We start from the raw sequence: 16,057 nt of genomic DNA, 5'->3' as shown, positions 1-16,057 counted from the left end.
AAAAGGTTAGAGACATTTACATAACTTGTACTTACCAGTCACCTTTTCAGGTAGGGTTGTCAACGTGCGTAGACAAACCTGTAACGGGAAGAGTAACGTTCACGAGTGGCAAAAATAAAAGCGGGTTCAAATTAATATCCTGAGCACACTCCCGGCGCTAGTGAATAATCTTGAAAAGGAGTTGCCTCTTATGCGGCGATTAGCTTTTACAGCTGCACGATCACTTTGTCGTGTGGTGTGCGATGTTGTTACATTCGTGTAAACCCTTATCCATTGCCGTTCAATTAATCGGAAAACGAATTCCGGTACATCGACATCAATGTTGGTTAACGTCTTGGTACGATTCTGTCACTTGGAGAGCAACGTTGTCTAAGAATTGATTGTAACAACTAATACAATACTTCTTGTACAGTTGCAGGTAAAATTATCCCACGGTAATAAGAATAGCACATGCTCAGTATTGTAGAACGTAAAGAACGTTCTTTGCTTACTCCACTTTGATACGGAAATAATTGTTCCAGGAGTAATTTCACACCTAAACAGGTTGGAGTAAGATATTGAGATCTTAATTCAGGAAATTCAATTAGAAAGTTATGTGCTAATACAAATAAGAATTTGTTTCTTATTCCTGCAGTTGATGTAACACAGAAGTTGGAAGGAATAGGAAGATGGAGCATGGAGCCAATGGCTTTATGTGATGCGTGATAAAATTTCCCTTTGACGTGTTTTTTTTTCTACATCTGCATATTTGTAGCGATTAAAGGTCAATTATACATTTAGACGATGACGATGAATTTGATTTTATACCTGCTTGAATTATACAGTCCTGATGGCGGGTGAGTAATTTTGCAATGTGATGGACTCCTTTTGCTGTATGAGATTCCTAGAGTAACAACTCCTTATGGAGAGGGTTAGATTAAAAAAAAAAAACAGAATGATTCACAGGTTCCCTATTATATTGCATTAGGCCTTTATGCTTCTTTCACAGACAAACTTCAAGTTCGATTTATCGGGATTAAGTTATATTACGGCAGTACATACAGATGTATATAAGTTCATTGTATTTATGAAATTACTCTAAAAATAAAGAGGAGACCAGAAAAAGTATGAACAATATGCAAAATATTCGGTAAAGTATCAATAAAAAGAACGAAGTTTCACCTTTCTTCTAATGCAATCTTTCTTTTAATCTTTAAAACACAACGAAAAAGATCTGCCTATAGACTAATCAAGTAGGCGCCCCGGTGATGTGGGAAGTGGTAAAAGCAATGAACAGGACTGATATCAAATGCAAAAACCTCTTCTCAGTTCCTTAAATGCTAAGCTTCATTTTCATGGGTAAAAACATACAGGAATGGTGAAGTCTTTTTTCAAACTAGTACATGATCAATATCGACTCCACACAGTTGTAATTATTGTTTTGTAATAAAAAAACGGCAAAAGGTCCTGGAATGAAATATGCGCTACATTTTAAATTGAATTCCCAGGACATAAACCGTTAGGCGTTACGAAAAATAACGCCTCCATCCCATGCAGCAAAAAAAACGCTCATTTACAAATCAGAAGACATTTCCCAAGGATGCTGGTTTTGTGTAATAATATTATAAGCGATATATAATTTTTATAAAACCTGTAATTAGCACAGTAAAGCAAAGTTAAGAAATAATTTACAATGCAGCATAACACAAGCGCCGGGAATGTTGTGTTGTGGTCTGTCATTCTGTCAAACTTCCGCTCAAGATGGCTGCCGCCGTCACCCGTTTAGTACGCACCTGCTTTGACATACATTCTGATTCATTGTCCAAATTGGCATTACGTTTAACAACGGGCTTCGCTTGAGAATTGTTTCTCAAAAAACTAGTGTGTAAAATGTTTTTGTGTGTGGGCGTGTGTACGTGATTAAGTGTATGTGTGTGATTGAACGAGTATTTTGTGGAGTGTGATCCCAAAATCCCAGCTCGTATCATTTGTAGTCCACAATCAAATTTCAACCAACCAACCATTCAACCAAACAATACAGCTGCAGCGCTGCACCCGATGCAGTTGTTTCTGCCTCCGTGTGCTTCCGTACCCGTAGCGTGCGCTGCAGCTGTAGCTTGGCGAACTCCTCCGGCCATCAACGTCCATTCTAACTAGCGGTTCGTGTTTGCGCGTGTGTTTTTGTCTACTGCCGTGCAAAAAGGGAAGTTGCACTTGTGCTTCCATACTATTACGGGTGTAGTTTTGCATCGGTGCGTGGGCCATCAGGGCGAGCAAAAGTGCACCAGTACGGCGCACTTCCACACGCAACCCTACACGGCGCACCCGTCAGCTGCAGTCGATGGGCGAAAACCTGGCACCGGCGTGTATCGCCACGACCGTAGCAACGACAGGAATAGAACAGGCCGAGGCCGGCTCATCCGGTGCACCGGCAGTTAGCACCGGGTATGATGAGGGTGGTGGAGCGGCTACCAACGCTAGGCAAACGGTGTCGGAGGAATTTTTCTCCCTGCTTTGGGGCGAAAAGATAAAGCATGACGTGTTTCGACGATGGTTGCAAGGTAAGAAGTGTTACATTGATGACGCGATGCCAATGCAATCGGTGAGAGGCAAAATGGGTAGATATTGAATTAATGTTAATAATGCTTACACTGGCTACCCACGCAGGATTCTCCTTCAGTGATTTCGAACCATCCGCTTTGGTGCAGCGCGATGGTGGACCGTGTTGTGTAATAGCCCCGGTCCAAGCGTACCTGCTGAAGATACTGCTCATGGAATCGCCGGAGCACGGTTTCAACGAGGTAAGTTGGCGTACCGAGAACGATCAAATTGTAAAATGTAAAGCAAAAAGAGAGAAACTTACACATTGTTTTTTATTTTGTACGAAAACGACAGCTTACGGCAGACAAATGTAAAACGCTTCTGATACAGGCCGTCTGCCAGATACTGATGAAGTGCAAAACGGACGTGTATCGCATCGTAACGCTGGAGGACGATGGTGAAAACGAATCGATATCGACCACAGCAACCGTTGATCCGACCGGCGATGAAGCGGGCTGTTCGGGATATGGCCAGCAACAGCACGAAAGCAAGGAAACGGACCGTCCCGGCGTAGATATGCACGATGCCGCACTAATTCATCCATCGGTGATAGAACGGGCCCAGAGCAGATGGACGTCGGAAACATTTCACGAACGGATTCGGTTTCGCGAACATAAAAACATCGACGATGTGCAGAAGTTTTATGTGCAAAATTTTCATGTGCTAACAGACGAATGCGGCGTACTGTTGCTGCTGTATACTGTGCTGCAGACCAAGGGGCTGGAACACATCCTTTCCGAGATGTCCGATCCGAACGAGTCGCTGATACACGATACGTACGGCTGTGGTAGTCAGGCGCTGATCAACCTGATGCTGACCGGACGTGCCGTACCGCATGTGTGGGATAACGAGCAGGATGTTGGAGGAATGAGTAAGTTTTTTAAATAATAGTAACGAGGAAAGAGTATCTAATAGAGATGTGCAGCGTGAGTAAGAGTGAGATAGTGAGTTGAAACGTTTTAGTAAACGAGTTTCGTTCACTCACCACGAGGAGTTATAGCGACTCTTTTATCACTTACTCACTCTTGAGTGTAAGCATGTAGCCGTGGTGAGTCGAGTTGCAAAAAGAGTAAATACGTGAGTTGAAACAAAACGTTTGATACACAGGCCGTAGCCTGTTTTGAACAATTTAGCAAAATTTTTAAATGTGATCTATTTGAATGCAAATTTGTTGCAATAAGTTTCTTTCCACTCAAATAATGCTTTAAATTAAAAAAAAGATAAAAAATCAGAAAAAAAATTCAAAAAATTTTTCACTCGAAAATTTCATAAGGCTTACCCCTTACGATTTTTTTGGGAAATTTTGCAAAAAAAATTAAATTATTTTCTTTTAATGCCAATGGGTTGCAATGAGTTTCTTTTCACTCTAATAATGCTTGAAATAAAAAAAAGAGTGAAAAATAATAAAAAAATCAAAAAATTAAAAAAAAAATGAAAATTTTCCTCATTTTTGCACCAAATTTTGCCTATAACTCGGTCGGTATCCAACGGATCGCCAAACTTTAACCTGTGGTCGATAGATGGCACCAATGGCTACATTTTCTTCTTGGACAGCCATGCCCTCAGATGTCTGTGCCAGAAGTTATTCGAGGAACCAAGTTCCTTACCCTGTTTGAGAAAGTGTAAAATTTTCCTCATTTTTGCATCAACTTTTGCCTATAACTCGGTCGGTATCCAACGGATCGCCAATCTTTAACCTGTGGTCGATAGATGGCACCAATGGCTACATTTTCTTCTTGGACAGCCATACCCTCAGATGTCTGTGCCAGAAGTTATTCGAGGAACCAAGTTCCTTACCCTGTTTGAGAAAATGTAAAATTTTCCTCATTTTTGACCAATGTAGCAAAAATTTGAAATGTGATATATTTTGATGGAAATTTGTTGCAATAAGTTTCTTTTCACTTAAATAGTGCTTTAAATTAAAAAAAGAATAAAAAATCAGAAAAAAATTTCAAAAAAATTTTTCACTCGAAAATTTCATAAGGCTTACCCCTTACGATTTTTTTGGGAAATTTTGCAAAAAAAATTAAATTGTTTTATTTTAATGCCAATGGGTTGCAATGAGTTTCTTTTCACTCTAATAATGCTTGAAATAAAAAAAAGAGTGAAAAATAATTAAAAAATCAAAAAATTCAAAACAAAAAATGAAAATTTTCCTCATTTTTGCACTAAATTTTGCCTATAACTCGGTCGTTGGATACGGATCGCCAATCTTTAACCTGTGGTCGATAGATGGCACCAATGGCTACATTTTCTTCTTGGACAGCCATGCCCTCAGATGTCTGTGCCAGAAGTTATTCGAGGAACCAAGTTCCTTACCCTGTTTGAGAAAATGTAAAATTTTCCTCATTTTTGCACCAAGTTTTGCCTATAACTCGGTCGGTATCCAACGGATCGCCAATCTGTAACTTGTGGTCGATAGATGGCACCAATGGCTACATTTTCTTCTTGGACAGCCATGCCCTTAGATGTCTGTGCCAGAAGTTATTCGAGGAACCAAGTTCTATACCCTGTTTGAGAAAATGTAAAATTTTCCTCATTTTTGAGCAATGTAGCAAAAATTTTAAATGTGATATATTTTGATGGGAATTTGTTGCAATAAGTTTCTTTTCACTTAAAGAGTGCTATTAATTAAAAAAAGAATAAAAAAACAGAAAAAAATTTCAAAAAAATTTTTCACTTGAAAATTTCATAAGGCTTACCCCTTACGATTTTTTTGGGAAATTTTGCAAAAAAAATTAAATTGTTTTATTTTAATGCCAATGGGTTGCAATGAGTTTCTTTTCACTCTAATAATGCTTGAAATAAAAAAAAGAGTGAAAAATAATAAAAAAATCAAAAAATTCAAAACAAAAAATGAAAATTTTCCTCATTTCTGCACTAAATTTTGCCTATAACTCGGTCGGTATCCAACGGATCGCCAATCTTTAACCTGTGGTCGATAGATGGCATCAATGGCTACATTTTATTCTTGGACGGCCATGCCCTCAGATGTCTGTGCCAGAAGTTATTCGAGGAACCAAGTTCCTCACCCTGTTTGAGAAAATGTAAAATTTTCCTCATTTTTGAGCAATTAAGCAAAATTTTTAAATGTGATCTATTTGAATGCAAATGCAAAAGGTAACAAAACTCTTAATCACTCTTATTGTGGGAGTTGAAACGCAAAAGAGTGAGTCGGCACAGAGAGTGAGTGATTAAAACCCCCAAGGAGAGTAATTAAAGGATTAGTTTTGAGTAATATTTCCTAGTTCCTGAGTAATATAATCCTTATAAACACTCTTTCACTCTGTTTCAACTCTCTGAAAAGAGTGAGTATTTTCATCTCTAGTATCTAAGGGCTTCGAACAACTCATGTTCGATAAGGTTTCCTTCATCCCTATTGAAATTCGTTACCTAAATGGTCTTACTTTACTTCCTAAATCAATGTCTTTCTGAAAAAAACACACCGTTAAATGATGGTTTTGGTACGATTTTTTCTTCCTCAGAACTGAAAGGCATTAACCAGCAGTCGGACATTGGTTTTATCACTGTAATGGAACAGCTGCAGTACTGCACCGTCGGTTTCTTTTATAAAAATCCAAAGAACCCCGTCTGGGTGATGGGTTCCGACACTCATCTGACGGTGTTGTTCAGTCACGAGAAGCGGCTCGTATCGCCGGAAACGCCCGGCGAGATAGCACGTCGCGTCTTCCGTCAGTTCGATCCGGACGGTAGCAACTTCATCCCGAGCCCGGTGTTGCAGGACGTGCTGTGTGCATTGGAGCTGGTCAGCGAACCGGAATAGTGAGTATCGTACCACTTTTCTGTCCGTCTGTCACAAAGATCACTTGTCTACTTTCACACCTGTGTTTTCCCCCCTTTCCAGCGTGGAGTTGATGCGGAGTCGACTGGATCCGGAAAATCTCGGCATTATCTTGCTGAACGCGTTCATGAATGAGTTTTTCCCGGACGACAAAAAGTCCACACCGGACACATTTGATCTGCTGCACTACAATGGCATCCCGAACTCGAACTACAGCAACGTGGTGCAGTACAGCAGGGGCCAGGCGGTACTGCTGGAGAGTGACGTGCGGATGTGCAATCCCTCCGATCCGATGCTGACCTGTTTGCAGACGAAGTGGCCCAACATTGAGGTGAACTGGAGCGGCAACCGAACACCGTCGCTTAATTGATCCGGCATGTGCAACGGGTCTACCACCTGCTAGCCAATCCCTACCCGTTCTCAGATAATCCTTCTTCTCCTTTATCCGTTTCGATCCGTTTCTTTCATCTCTATCTTTTTAATTTGCTCTCTCTCTCACACACACCACTCACCAACACTAAATTGAATTCATCAGATTCAGCCCGATTTTTCATGAGATCTAAAGGCGCATTGTAATGGAGGCATTTTCTTTTGGTAATGTTTAATTAAAATCTGCTTGTTGGTGGCAGCTCATGTGATTGGAATCTGTATACGCTTCCAAGTGTGCCAAGCCATTGGGCGGGGGAAAAAGATTCGTCTGTATGTGTTGCTTTTCGTTTTGTCACTGTGTGTATCCCCCCGATTTCATCCATGTTTCGCATTCAATGTTTGTATGGAATGAATAAATTCCGCTTAAGGTTTATCGCTTTTCTTTTAATGCCTGTAAACGCGCCATACTAATCTGTAGAAGAATTTGTTCCATACTATCCTGTCCCCCCATACACTATCCTGTCATTCCTGTCAACCTTTCACATCTACTTACCTGTGGCCTTGCGCTTTTCGTACAAGCGTTTCGCGAAAAAAAAAACACCTCAGTTTTGAGGGGGAAAACAAAACATAAACATAAATGCAAGCACAAGTTAAAAAAAACCGACGAAAATGGCTATTGTGCAATATACAATCGCGTGTCAGTATTGGGAAAAATTGGTTCCCAACTAATCGATACATTGCTGGTGCATCTTTGCGAAAAGTCATTATGTCGTAATGGTTTATCCATGTGGATATGTATTTTTTTTTCGTTCTTTCTGTTCCCTTTTGTGCATCCATTCAGTACATACTCACCGGTAAGGTTAACCAGAGCTGTAGCATTTTACCTAGACCACAATCCATAAGGCGAAAGTTGTATAAAAACGAACCTTCCCCACGCCCTCCTTTCTTCCCAATGTAGTCAAAATGTCAGCAACACGCGACTGTGGAGACGGTTAAAAAAACAAATGAACAGCCTTTGGAGCAAACCGATAATGCGACTCCTCTAAAACCCAAGTTCTAAAGTCTGTTGAAGAATACATTATGATAAATATGATATGGAAAATTGGACTGGTTTTTATTGCTTTATTAGTTCGTTTTAAACGCTAGCGAGATACGGTCTCATAACATGGATGTGCCCGAGGACACATGTTACTTTTTTTCTTCTTTCTTTGCAACAATCGTCATAGAATAAAAATCCTTTATTGAATCGAAATGCACATCTAATTCTTTTGCGCCGTAATTGATTCTATGTCTGCGTTGTTTTAAAACTTGTTTTACCCGTCCAAATTGGAGTGAATCAATACACAAATTGGGGACTCGGTCTAGTCGAATTTATACCCCTGTGCGAGTTTGCAATATTAAGGAACTAAGTGGAGACGTTATCCGTTACAGCGTTGTAAGATAAGAGAGAGAGAGAGAGAGAGAGGGAGATTAGCAGTAAACTTCGTAACGTGTATAATTCCTTCACTTCTACTACAATCAACTACAAATCAACTGCAGTAATGAGCTGTCTTACTATTTCCTGGATTACAGGGTGGTTCTTACTGCAATAAGTATTTCTGTATTTCAATAAGTAAGTGTGTGTAATTTAAAAAGTAAGCTTTTCACCTCGAAAAAAGAGTATTTAGCTAGAAAATAATGTTTAAGAATGCGATTAAAATGTTTTTTTGGTTTTGTTTTAGTGTTTCCACCACCGGGATCACTACTCCTCGGTTGTATCCTGATCTAAGAGTTTGTTGATGTTCATGATGTTTTTCGTGCTCCACGGTTCGAGAGGATCCGGTGGCGAGCTGGTACCATCATCGGGTCTGGCACCGACAGTCGTACGCCCACCAGTACCACCACCACCACTGGCACTGCTGCTGCCCATTGTTGGGGCAGACTTCATGCGTTTGTCCTGCTTCCCATTGCTGCCACCGCCAGTGCTTTCGTTGGAGTTATCGGGTGAAATTTTGTTATGTTTACCACGGCCCAACCCATGGTGGCTATGGTCACGCTGGTGTGATGATTTGCGCACCTTCGGATGCTGTTTGCTGCTGCTTTCGCTCGAGTTTGCGTCCCGTTCGCGTACCGATGAGCCACGGCTTCGCTGGTGAAATTGCTCCATGCGGCGATGCAGCTCCTCGACAGTGACGGCGTCTTGTTCCGGTGCTTCACCCGGTGCCATCGTACCGGACGTTGCACCCTGTGCCGGTGAGGCAGAACCGTACAGCAGTCCACCCGGTTGCCCCAACCTACCCGCAAACTGATCGGCCGGTGATCCCAGCTGATCACCTTTATCTTCCCAGGCTATCATGAACAACGGGTGCTGGTCGGTTTTGCGCTTCCGCGAGGTGCTACGTGATACAGCCGATTTCGCGCGCCGGATAAGAGATATTTTGCCCAGCACCGGTTTCTCACCGGCCTCACTGTCCGTGTCTTCGAGCGCTTCGAGCGTTTTCAGAAATTCCCTTTCGCGCACCGGATCGACAACGTCCTTCGGGTTCTGGAAGAGCGTTAGCTGGCCGAGGTTTTGCTGCTGCGCTCCCGGACCGGCCGGTTGTTGCTGTGTGGTGGCTTGCTGTTGCTGCGGTACGGGATCTCGCCGATAGAGTGCACCGGGCGGTGGCATTGCACTGATGTCGATTTCGTGCACATGATCTAACGTCGACGCATCGATGGCGAGCGTTTTAACATTCTGCGCATAGTTCTCGTCCACCGAGGCAGACTCAGAGATGATAACAAGCTCGCGCAGCGGATCTTTGTAATCGAGTTTCGCCTCCGTGCCCAGATTAAGCGTCGCAGGTGCACTGGCCGTTGAGTGACGACGTGTCGGTTGCTGCCGTTGAGTTATCTCAACCGCACCCGGTACCGGTGGTTTCACAACAGCAGCAGCAGCACCACCCGTTACACCAGGTACAGCCGTAACGGAAGCTTTCCTAGCCGTGGTCGTCGTCGTAGGCGGCATTATCGGGCACACCGTTTCCGTACTCACCATGACGATGTCCTGCGTGAATGACATCACGTCAATCGCAGCAGTAATGGCGAACGGATCGCCCAACAAATCGTCAACCTCGCCCGGACGCTTTTTCTTCGCAATCTTCGCGGGTGAGGTGATGGACGAACGGCCCCACATAATGCGCCGAAGTTCCTCCCCCGTCATTCCACGCTTCTTCAGCTCGTTCAGTGTTACGCGCAGTACACTTTTCCAGTTGCTAACCGCACCTTTACGCTGACGGGCGCGTGTTTTGCTTTTGCTCTTGATCACCATTACGCCGCGTGTTTCGTACCGTGGATCATCCGAAGGTCCGAGCCCGATTGAGTACTCCTCTAGGTAACGCTTTGCATCGTCCTGCGTTACTGCACGCTCCAGATTTACTACAATCTTCGCCCACTGCTTCATTCCCTCCTTCTCTGCCTGCTCGATAACATAGGCGTAGGTGTTGCCCATCATAGCAATCAACATGTTAAGCAGCAGAATAGGCACGAAGATCATGAAGATCACAAACACCGTCTTTGCCAGGTTGGGGTACGTTGTTAGGTTTAGATCAGCATACTAGTTGGAGAAAAGAAAGGATTCTCTTGAATAAGCAAAGTACTCCATTAGAGTAGAAGCGGTTTTTGGATACGAACATCATAATCACCAAGTGTGGTCTGAAACAGTGCCATCCAAGTACCGAAATAGCTACCGAATGGGCTATCCTCCGCATTGGGATGCCCTTTGTAGAGGAAGTAAAATGCTTGCGAGAAGCCAAACAGTACGATCATGTAGATAATGCCAAACGTAAACATGTCTCCCGTAATCATGGAGAAGATCATCGTCACAAATGGACCTGTTAGTCCAATAGCTCTGGAGATATAGTAAATTAAGATTAGAATTACGTAACCACATACTACTGCACAATACGTTGAACTTACCCAGCAAAGAACATTAGCAAAAACCAGCTGCCTGGTACCGCAAACAGCAAGATTGCCTCCTCTGTCTCCGTGTCACCCATCATGCGTAGTGGAATACAGGCCAGAATCAGGATGTTGGAGATTAGAAAAATGGCTTTTGCCGGTGCTTGACCCTGTAACACATCGCATACAAGTTGCAGATGTTATTCAATTTTCTTCTCAGTACTAAATTGAAATACCTTACCAATGACTTGAGAAATGAGAAAAGGCCCTGGTTCTTGATCTCATCACCCTGCTGTAGTACTACGTAGCTCAGCACACCCATTACGGTTGCGACTTCAAACCCGTACCGAACCCAGGTGGTAAAATCGATATCCTCATCGATCGGTGGATCGCTTGTATCGTCCGTATCCGTGCCATCATTTACCGACAGATCACCGGCTGTATCCGCACCGTCATCCTCATCGTCGTCGGAAAAGATACGTACCGGACGTAGATAAACCGAGCAGGACAAACAAAACAGATGTATGGCAAGGATAAGCAACCGCTTGATAAACTGATTGCGTGCGAACGTTTTCCATTTTTCATCCAGCAGACGCTCCACGATACCACCGTCCAGCATGTTGAGATGTTCCTCCTTCGTGCCGTTCAGGATGATGAACAGTGCCGAGTTCCAGTTGGTGCTGCCGTCCGGCATTAGCGTATCGAGTGCGTTCAACGGATAGCCCGAGCAGGTAATGTTACTGTAGCGCCAGAATTCTCTTGCCGACAGTTCCAACATCTCGCGAAATACCTCATCACGGCCGAGTCGACAGGCTAGTGTGAGCGGTGTTAAACCAGCGGCATTGACGATACCGTTCTTGCACGGTAATTTTGGATGGCGCAGTGCGTAGCCGAACATGTCCAGTTTGTCGCAGACCACCACCATGTGGAGTATCATGTTGCCGAAGCTATCCTGTGCGTTAGGATCAGCTCCACACTCTAGCAGCAAGTTATATACCGATTCGTTAGCGCAGCAGGCAGCCCACGCGAGTGGATATTCTCCAAGGTATGCAAGACCCTCGTAGTCGGTGGTCTTCACAGGTCGGAGTCCTTGCTGATCGCGTGGCAGGAAGAATCGCCCAGTCGCACGCTGTGAAACGTCCGCTCCTGCATCGATAAGATCTCCGACCAGTTCGTTATTGCTGTACGCTATGGCAAGGTGAAGAGCACTTGCACCAAGATACTCCTCACCCTCCATCACATCGATCGCCTGCTCTGGAAAGACACGCAGCAAGATCCGAGCCAATCTGTACCCGAAGTACACCGAAAAAGAGTATCTTTTATAAAAGTTCCTTGAACCAATGAAGAAACAGTACGTACTTGGTGTGAATTTTCGTGTCACAAATAATTAAGACGTGCAGCAAACTTTCGCCCAAAAGACCTCGGTACTGCATCTGCCAGCATGCTTTATGGTCGACCCATTTACTGAGCGGATCATGCGGCGAAAGGGACGCTTCTATCGGAATGATCACCTACCGCACCCATTTGGAAGGAAACGTAAGCAAAGCCGTTAAAGTGAGATTTGTAACACTTCTGTAGGAGATGAGTACCTCATGGTTATCCATATACTTCCACCGTAGATATTCAGCCCGATTGATGATCTGGCCACGGCCCTTGTTGTACATGAATACACCAAATTGTTCACGGATCAGCTGCTCCACCGCTTTTTGACCACCGATCTGGAAGGCATCGATCAGATCTCCGCCACGCTTGTAGTTGGCCATCTTGTACAGCAAACATTGGTTCGAAGCCGAAGCGGACTGCGATATTACTTGATCCAGAATTGCTCCACCCTGCGGAATTTTACGCTTTTTGCGACAAAAGCGTAACGGATCGAGATGCACCATTGTTGTGGTCGCGTTGGTCACTAGTGTATTGAGATTCTTTGTAAAAAGGCTCTGTTAACACAATTTATAAACTGCTCACAGATGTATGTAACTGTTTAATGCTCGTCGATTTGCATCGAGGCTGCTTGCATAACTCTCAACAGTTTCCTAATAAGGTTCGTCTGCATGGCAACGATTCTTCGATCCAACATTGAACAAGAAAGCCCCAGTTCGCCCACCAAACGACCAGCTGTGATGGCAACCAGGGCCAAACAGTTTCGGATCTGTAGAACATTCAAAGTAGGACATTTTTCGTTTAATCACAATGAATACATAGAAACACAAACGCGCTTCAAACATACATATCTACGAAAAATGACATCATTGGAAAAGAAAATATTCATTATCACACTTTATTTGATATCATCGCCGTTTCGGATATAAATAGAAGCTTGAACCTAACGGTTATGCAACGTGTAATCATTTCCTCCTATAATGAATAAGTGATAAGGTAGACAACGTTAAGATTACGCACTCAAAACGAAGCTCGTTGGTGTTGGTGTTTAATTGTAATGAGAGAGGTTTGAATGTTGATAGAATCGAACGCGCGGCAGGAAAGAATTCAGATTTGACGTTTGTTTTTTCTACTTCTGCGGGATATAACGATAAGAATATTGTTTAGATTTTCACACGGATTGTGTCCTATTGTTTGCTGTTACTTTCCATTGTATATTAAGCCCTACGAAAAGCATCTTTCATATTCTTGAAAGGAAGTTCCCGGACACTAAAGTTTCTTTTTCTGTTACAAAAATTGAATCGCAAAGAAATGATGTATGAAATGTGGGTTAAAACCAACCTGACAACGTTAAGAAATGAGGTAAGCTGAATAGTTATTCTGCAGGGTAATGGTGCATCATTTAATTGCAAGCATTATTTTCTTTTTTTAGGTTAAATTAATGTTTCTAAACCCCTTATTGTGGACATAATTCCACAACTCCTATCGCTCGTGTAGCTTGCAGTTTGCGTGAAAGGCAAATTCATTCAACTCATGCAGATTATTTCATCCGTAATCACAAAACTACACGATGATTGATTACGATAAAAAGAAAATGATGATAAACGTCTACGATGTAACTACCGGTTGCTCTTTTTTTATTGTCAAACACGTTAGCGTACGCATTATAAACTGGAGATAGGGCGATGCTCAATACAAGCGCACGTGTTATCTACACATACGGCTGAATCACCGGACAGCGCGCTGTTGATCGATTTATATTAAATTGTGTGCAGACCGGTACCGTGGTAGTCGTGATTTGCTTGTTGCCTGTTCATCATCCCGTTCCGCAAATAAAACAGAAAATGGTTGTTGCACGAAAATGGATTTACGTGAAGCCATTCGAAGGGTTGCCGAAAGATGAAAACTTTAAGCTAGAGGAGGAAGTTTTACCAGAACCGGCAGATAATGGTATGATATTCATCGTTACTGCAGCAAAACTGTTTTTACAATTTGTTTTCTTTTTTTTGTCGCTATTCAGAATTTCTTGCCGAAGCTGAGTTCCTAAGCGTCGATCCGTATATGCGCCCGTATATGGCCGCTTATCCGGCTGGTTCGTTGATGATCGGTGGACAGGTGGCAAAGGTAACGGCTAGCCGTAACGCTAGTTACCCGGTCGGTTCGTACGTGTTCGGTAACTTTGGTTGGCGCACGCACACCATCGTCAATCCGGATAAGACGTCTGGCGACAGTAAGCCGTACGTGTTGCCGTCGTTCGGGAAGCATCCACGTTCGCTCGGTGTTGGCATACTCGGTATGCCCGGCAATACGGCGTACTTTGGTTTTCTGGAGCTTTGCCGACCGAAGGAAGGCGAAACAGTGGTGGTGAGTGGTGCAGCCGGTGCCGTCGGCAGTGTGGTAGGACAGATAGCGAAGATTAAGGGCTGCAGGGTAGTTGGAATTGCCGGTTCCGATGACAAATGTGCCTGGTTGCGGCAGCTTGGATTTGATGCGACGATCAACTATCGTACGGTGGGACAGGCTGGTTTTGCGGCTGCTCTGAAGGAGGCTGCCCCGAAAGGTGTTGACTGTTACTTCGACAACGTTGGTGGATACATCTCGGAAGCTGTGCTGGGACAGATGAACCTGTACGGACGGATCTCCGTGTGTGGTACGATCTCCAACTATAACGATGCAAAGGTGAAGGTGACGGATCCGCAACGCGAGTTCGTATTTAAGCAACTGTGCCAGGAGGGTTTCATCGTGACGCGCTGGACCAACCGATGGATGGAGGGTATAGTGCAGAATCTTCGCTGGATCGAGGAGGGTAAACTGATCTACCAGGAAACAATCACGGAAGGATTCGAGCAGATGCCGAAAGCGTTCGTTAGTATGCTCACCGGTGGCAACACGGGCAAGGCAGTGGTGAAGATCTAGAGCAAACAAACGTTTCCGAGCGCCCCAATCAATTGAATAAAGCCAAACAGGTGTTGTTGTAGAGGCTGGAATACGCCTGCTATCGTTTATTAAACATTATGTTTTAGTGGAATATTAAAATGTGGTTATTGGTTATTGTACGATTCGCTCCCTACGACCCACGGTACGTTGAATAGCCGAACGGATTCAGCAACAAAGGTATGTGATAGTGCTGTGTGGGATCGGCAACGGTGAACACGATCTGCCAAAGAAGGGGAAAGAAAATGTGGTGTTACGGTCGTGTCGTTGGGGGAAGAAGCAACCAAAAAAACAGCTAACTTACCTCGATGAAGGGATAGAGACTTTCAACACTGCGTCCTCTGAAGTATGGTCCAACATCGAAATGTAGCTTATACACACCCTTCTCCAGGGCGGATTGACCCTCGGTGAAGAAATTCCGAAAGCGACCATCACCGTCGGTAATGCCCGTGCTGATCTTCGTCCAGGATTGGCTGGAGGTACGGTAGTACAGCGTTACGGGCACCTCCGTCGCCGGTTTACCGCGCGTAGTGTCGAGAATGTGCGTCGACAGGTTCGGCATCGTTTGTGTGGTGTTACGGTCGTCCGTCTGCAGACTGGTGGTGCGATTGAATGTTGCTACTGCCACGGTTGAAGGCACGGAACCGGCGATAAGCAGAACCGTCAGAGCAGCTGACAGTGCTGCCAGCCGCTGTATTGTGCGATGACGGTGGCTGTGGTAACGTGCGCAAGTGGACTGCATCTCTGTCGATTTATGTAGCTGTGTGTAGCTGCTTTCGGGGTTTTTTTTGTTTGTTTGATTACGATTGGGCTATCGGTAAGACGAGAGTGTAACGCAAGCGATGCGCACTTGTTGATTGATAGCAAACAGACTAAACAAAGGCTACCTGCCTTGATGCTGTTCCGTGTATTTATACATAACGCATTCTGCTAACAATTTCAACTAAACTTCAGTGAACGATATGATCCCTACAACTAGCATGCTTATCATAGAGCAAATTGATTGGATGTTCCAGAACATAGGAAGCGATAATAACGATGCATGAGATTGTTTCCCGTTCAGCGGTAGAGGCC

The 16,057-nt window shown here is 43.9% G+C and overlaps 4 protein-coding genes across 4 annotated transcripts; 2 read left to right on the top strand and 2 right to left on the bottom strand.

Annotated features, from left to right (window-relative positions):
* Positions 1 to 1,747: 1,747 nt before the first annotated feature.
* On the top strand, positions 1,748 to 8,003 carry LOC125774193 (ubiquitin carboxyl-terminal hydrolase MINDY-3 homolog). The gene is made up of 5 exons (XM_049444519.1): positions 1,748 to 2,540; positions 2,647 to 2,780; positions 2,875 to 3,451; positions 6,066 to 6,363; positions 6,446 to 8,003. Exons 1-5 carry the CDS (start codon positions 2,321 to 2,323, stop codon positions 6,750 to 6,752), a joined length of 1,536 nt encoding a protein of 511 aa, XP_049300476.1. The 5' UTR covers positions 1,748 to 2,320; the 3' UTR covers positions 6,753 to 8,003.
* Positions 7,975 to 12,715, bottom strand: LOC125773894 (uncharacterized). Its single transcript, XM_049444455.1, has 6 exons — positions 12,259 to 12,715; positions 12,029 to 12,180; positions 10,911 to 11,955; positions 10,688 to 10,839; positions 10,403 to 10,619; positions 7,975 to 10,325 (listed from the first exon to the last, which is right to left on the bottom strand). Exons 1-6 carry the CDS (start codon positions 12,553 to 12,555, stop codon positions 8,493 to 8,495), a joined length of 3,696 nt encoding a protein of 1,231 aa, XP_049300412.1. The 5' UTR covers positions 12,556 to 12,715; the 3' UTR covers positions 7,975 to 8,492.
* An 841-nt stretch (positions 12,716 to 13,556) lies between these two features.
* On the top strand, positions 13,557 to 15,059 carry LOC125774322 (prostaglandin reductase 1-like). Its single transcript, XM_049444596.1, has 2 exons — positions 13,557 to 13,999; positions 14,070 to 15,059. Exons 1-2 carry the CDS (start codon positions 13,894 to 13,896, stop codon positions 14,963 to 14,965), a joined length of 1,002 nt encoding a protein of 333 aa, XP_049300553.1. The 5' UTR covers positions 13,557 to 13,893; the 3' UTR covers positions 14,966 to 15,059.
* On the bottom strand, positions 15,017 to 15,969 carry LOC125774477 (5-hydroxyisourate hydrolase). The gene is made up of 2 exons (XM_049444663.1): positions 15,288 to 15,969; positions 15,017 to 15,206 (listed from the first exon to the last, which is right to left on the bottom strand). Exons 1-2 carry the CDS (start codon positions 15,723 to 15,725, stop codon positions 15,117 to 15,119), a joined length of 528 nt encoding a protein of 175 aa, XP_049300620.1. The 5' UTR covers positions 15,726 to 15,969; the 3' UTR covers positions 15,017 to 15,116.
* Positions 15,970 to 16,057: the final 88 nt, after the last annotated feature.

The sequence above is a fragment of the Anopheles funestus genome, chromosome X (assembly GCF_943734845.2).
Source record: "Anopheles funestus chromosome X, idAnoFuneDA-416_04, whole genome shotgun sequence".
Lineage (NCBI taxonomy): Eukaryota > Metazoa > Arthropoda > Insecta > Diptera > Culicidae > Anopheles > Anopheles funestus.
Note: the sequence above shows the minus strand (reverse complement) of the source record. Positions and strands in the feature narration are given on the sequence as shown.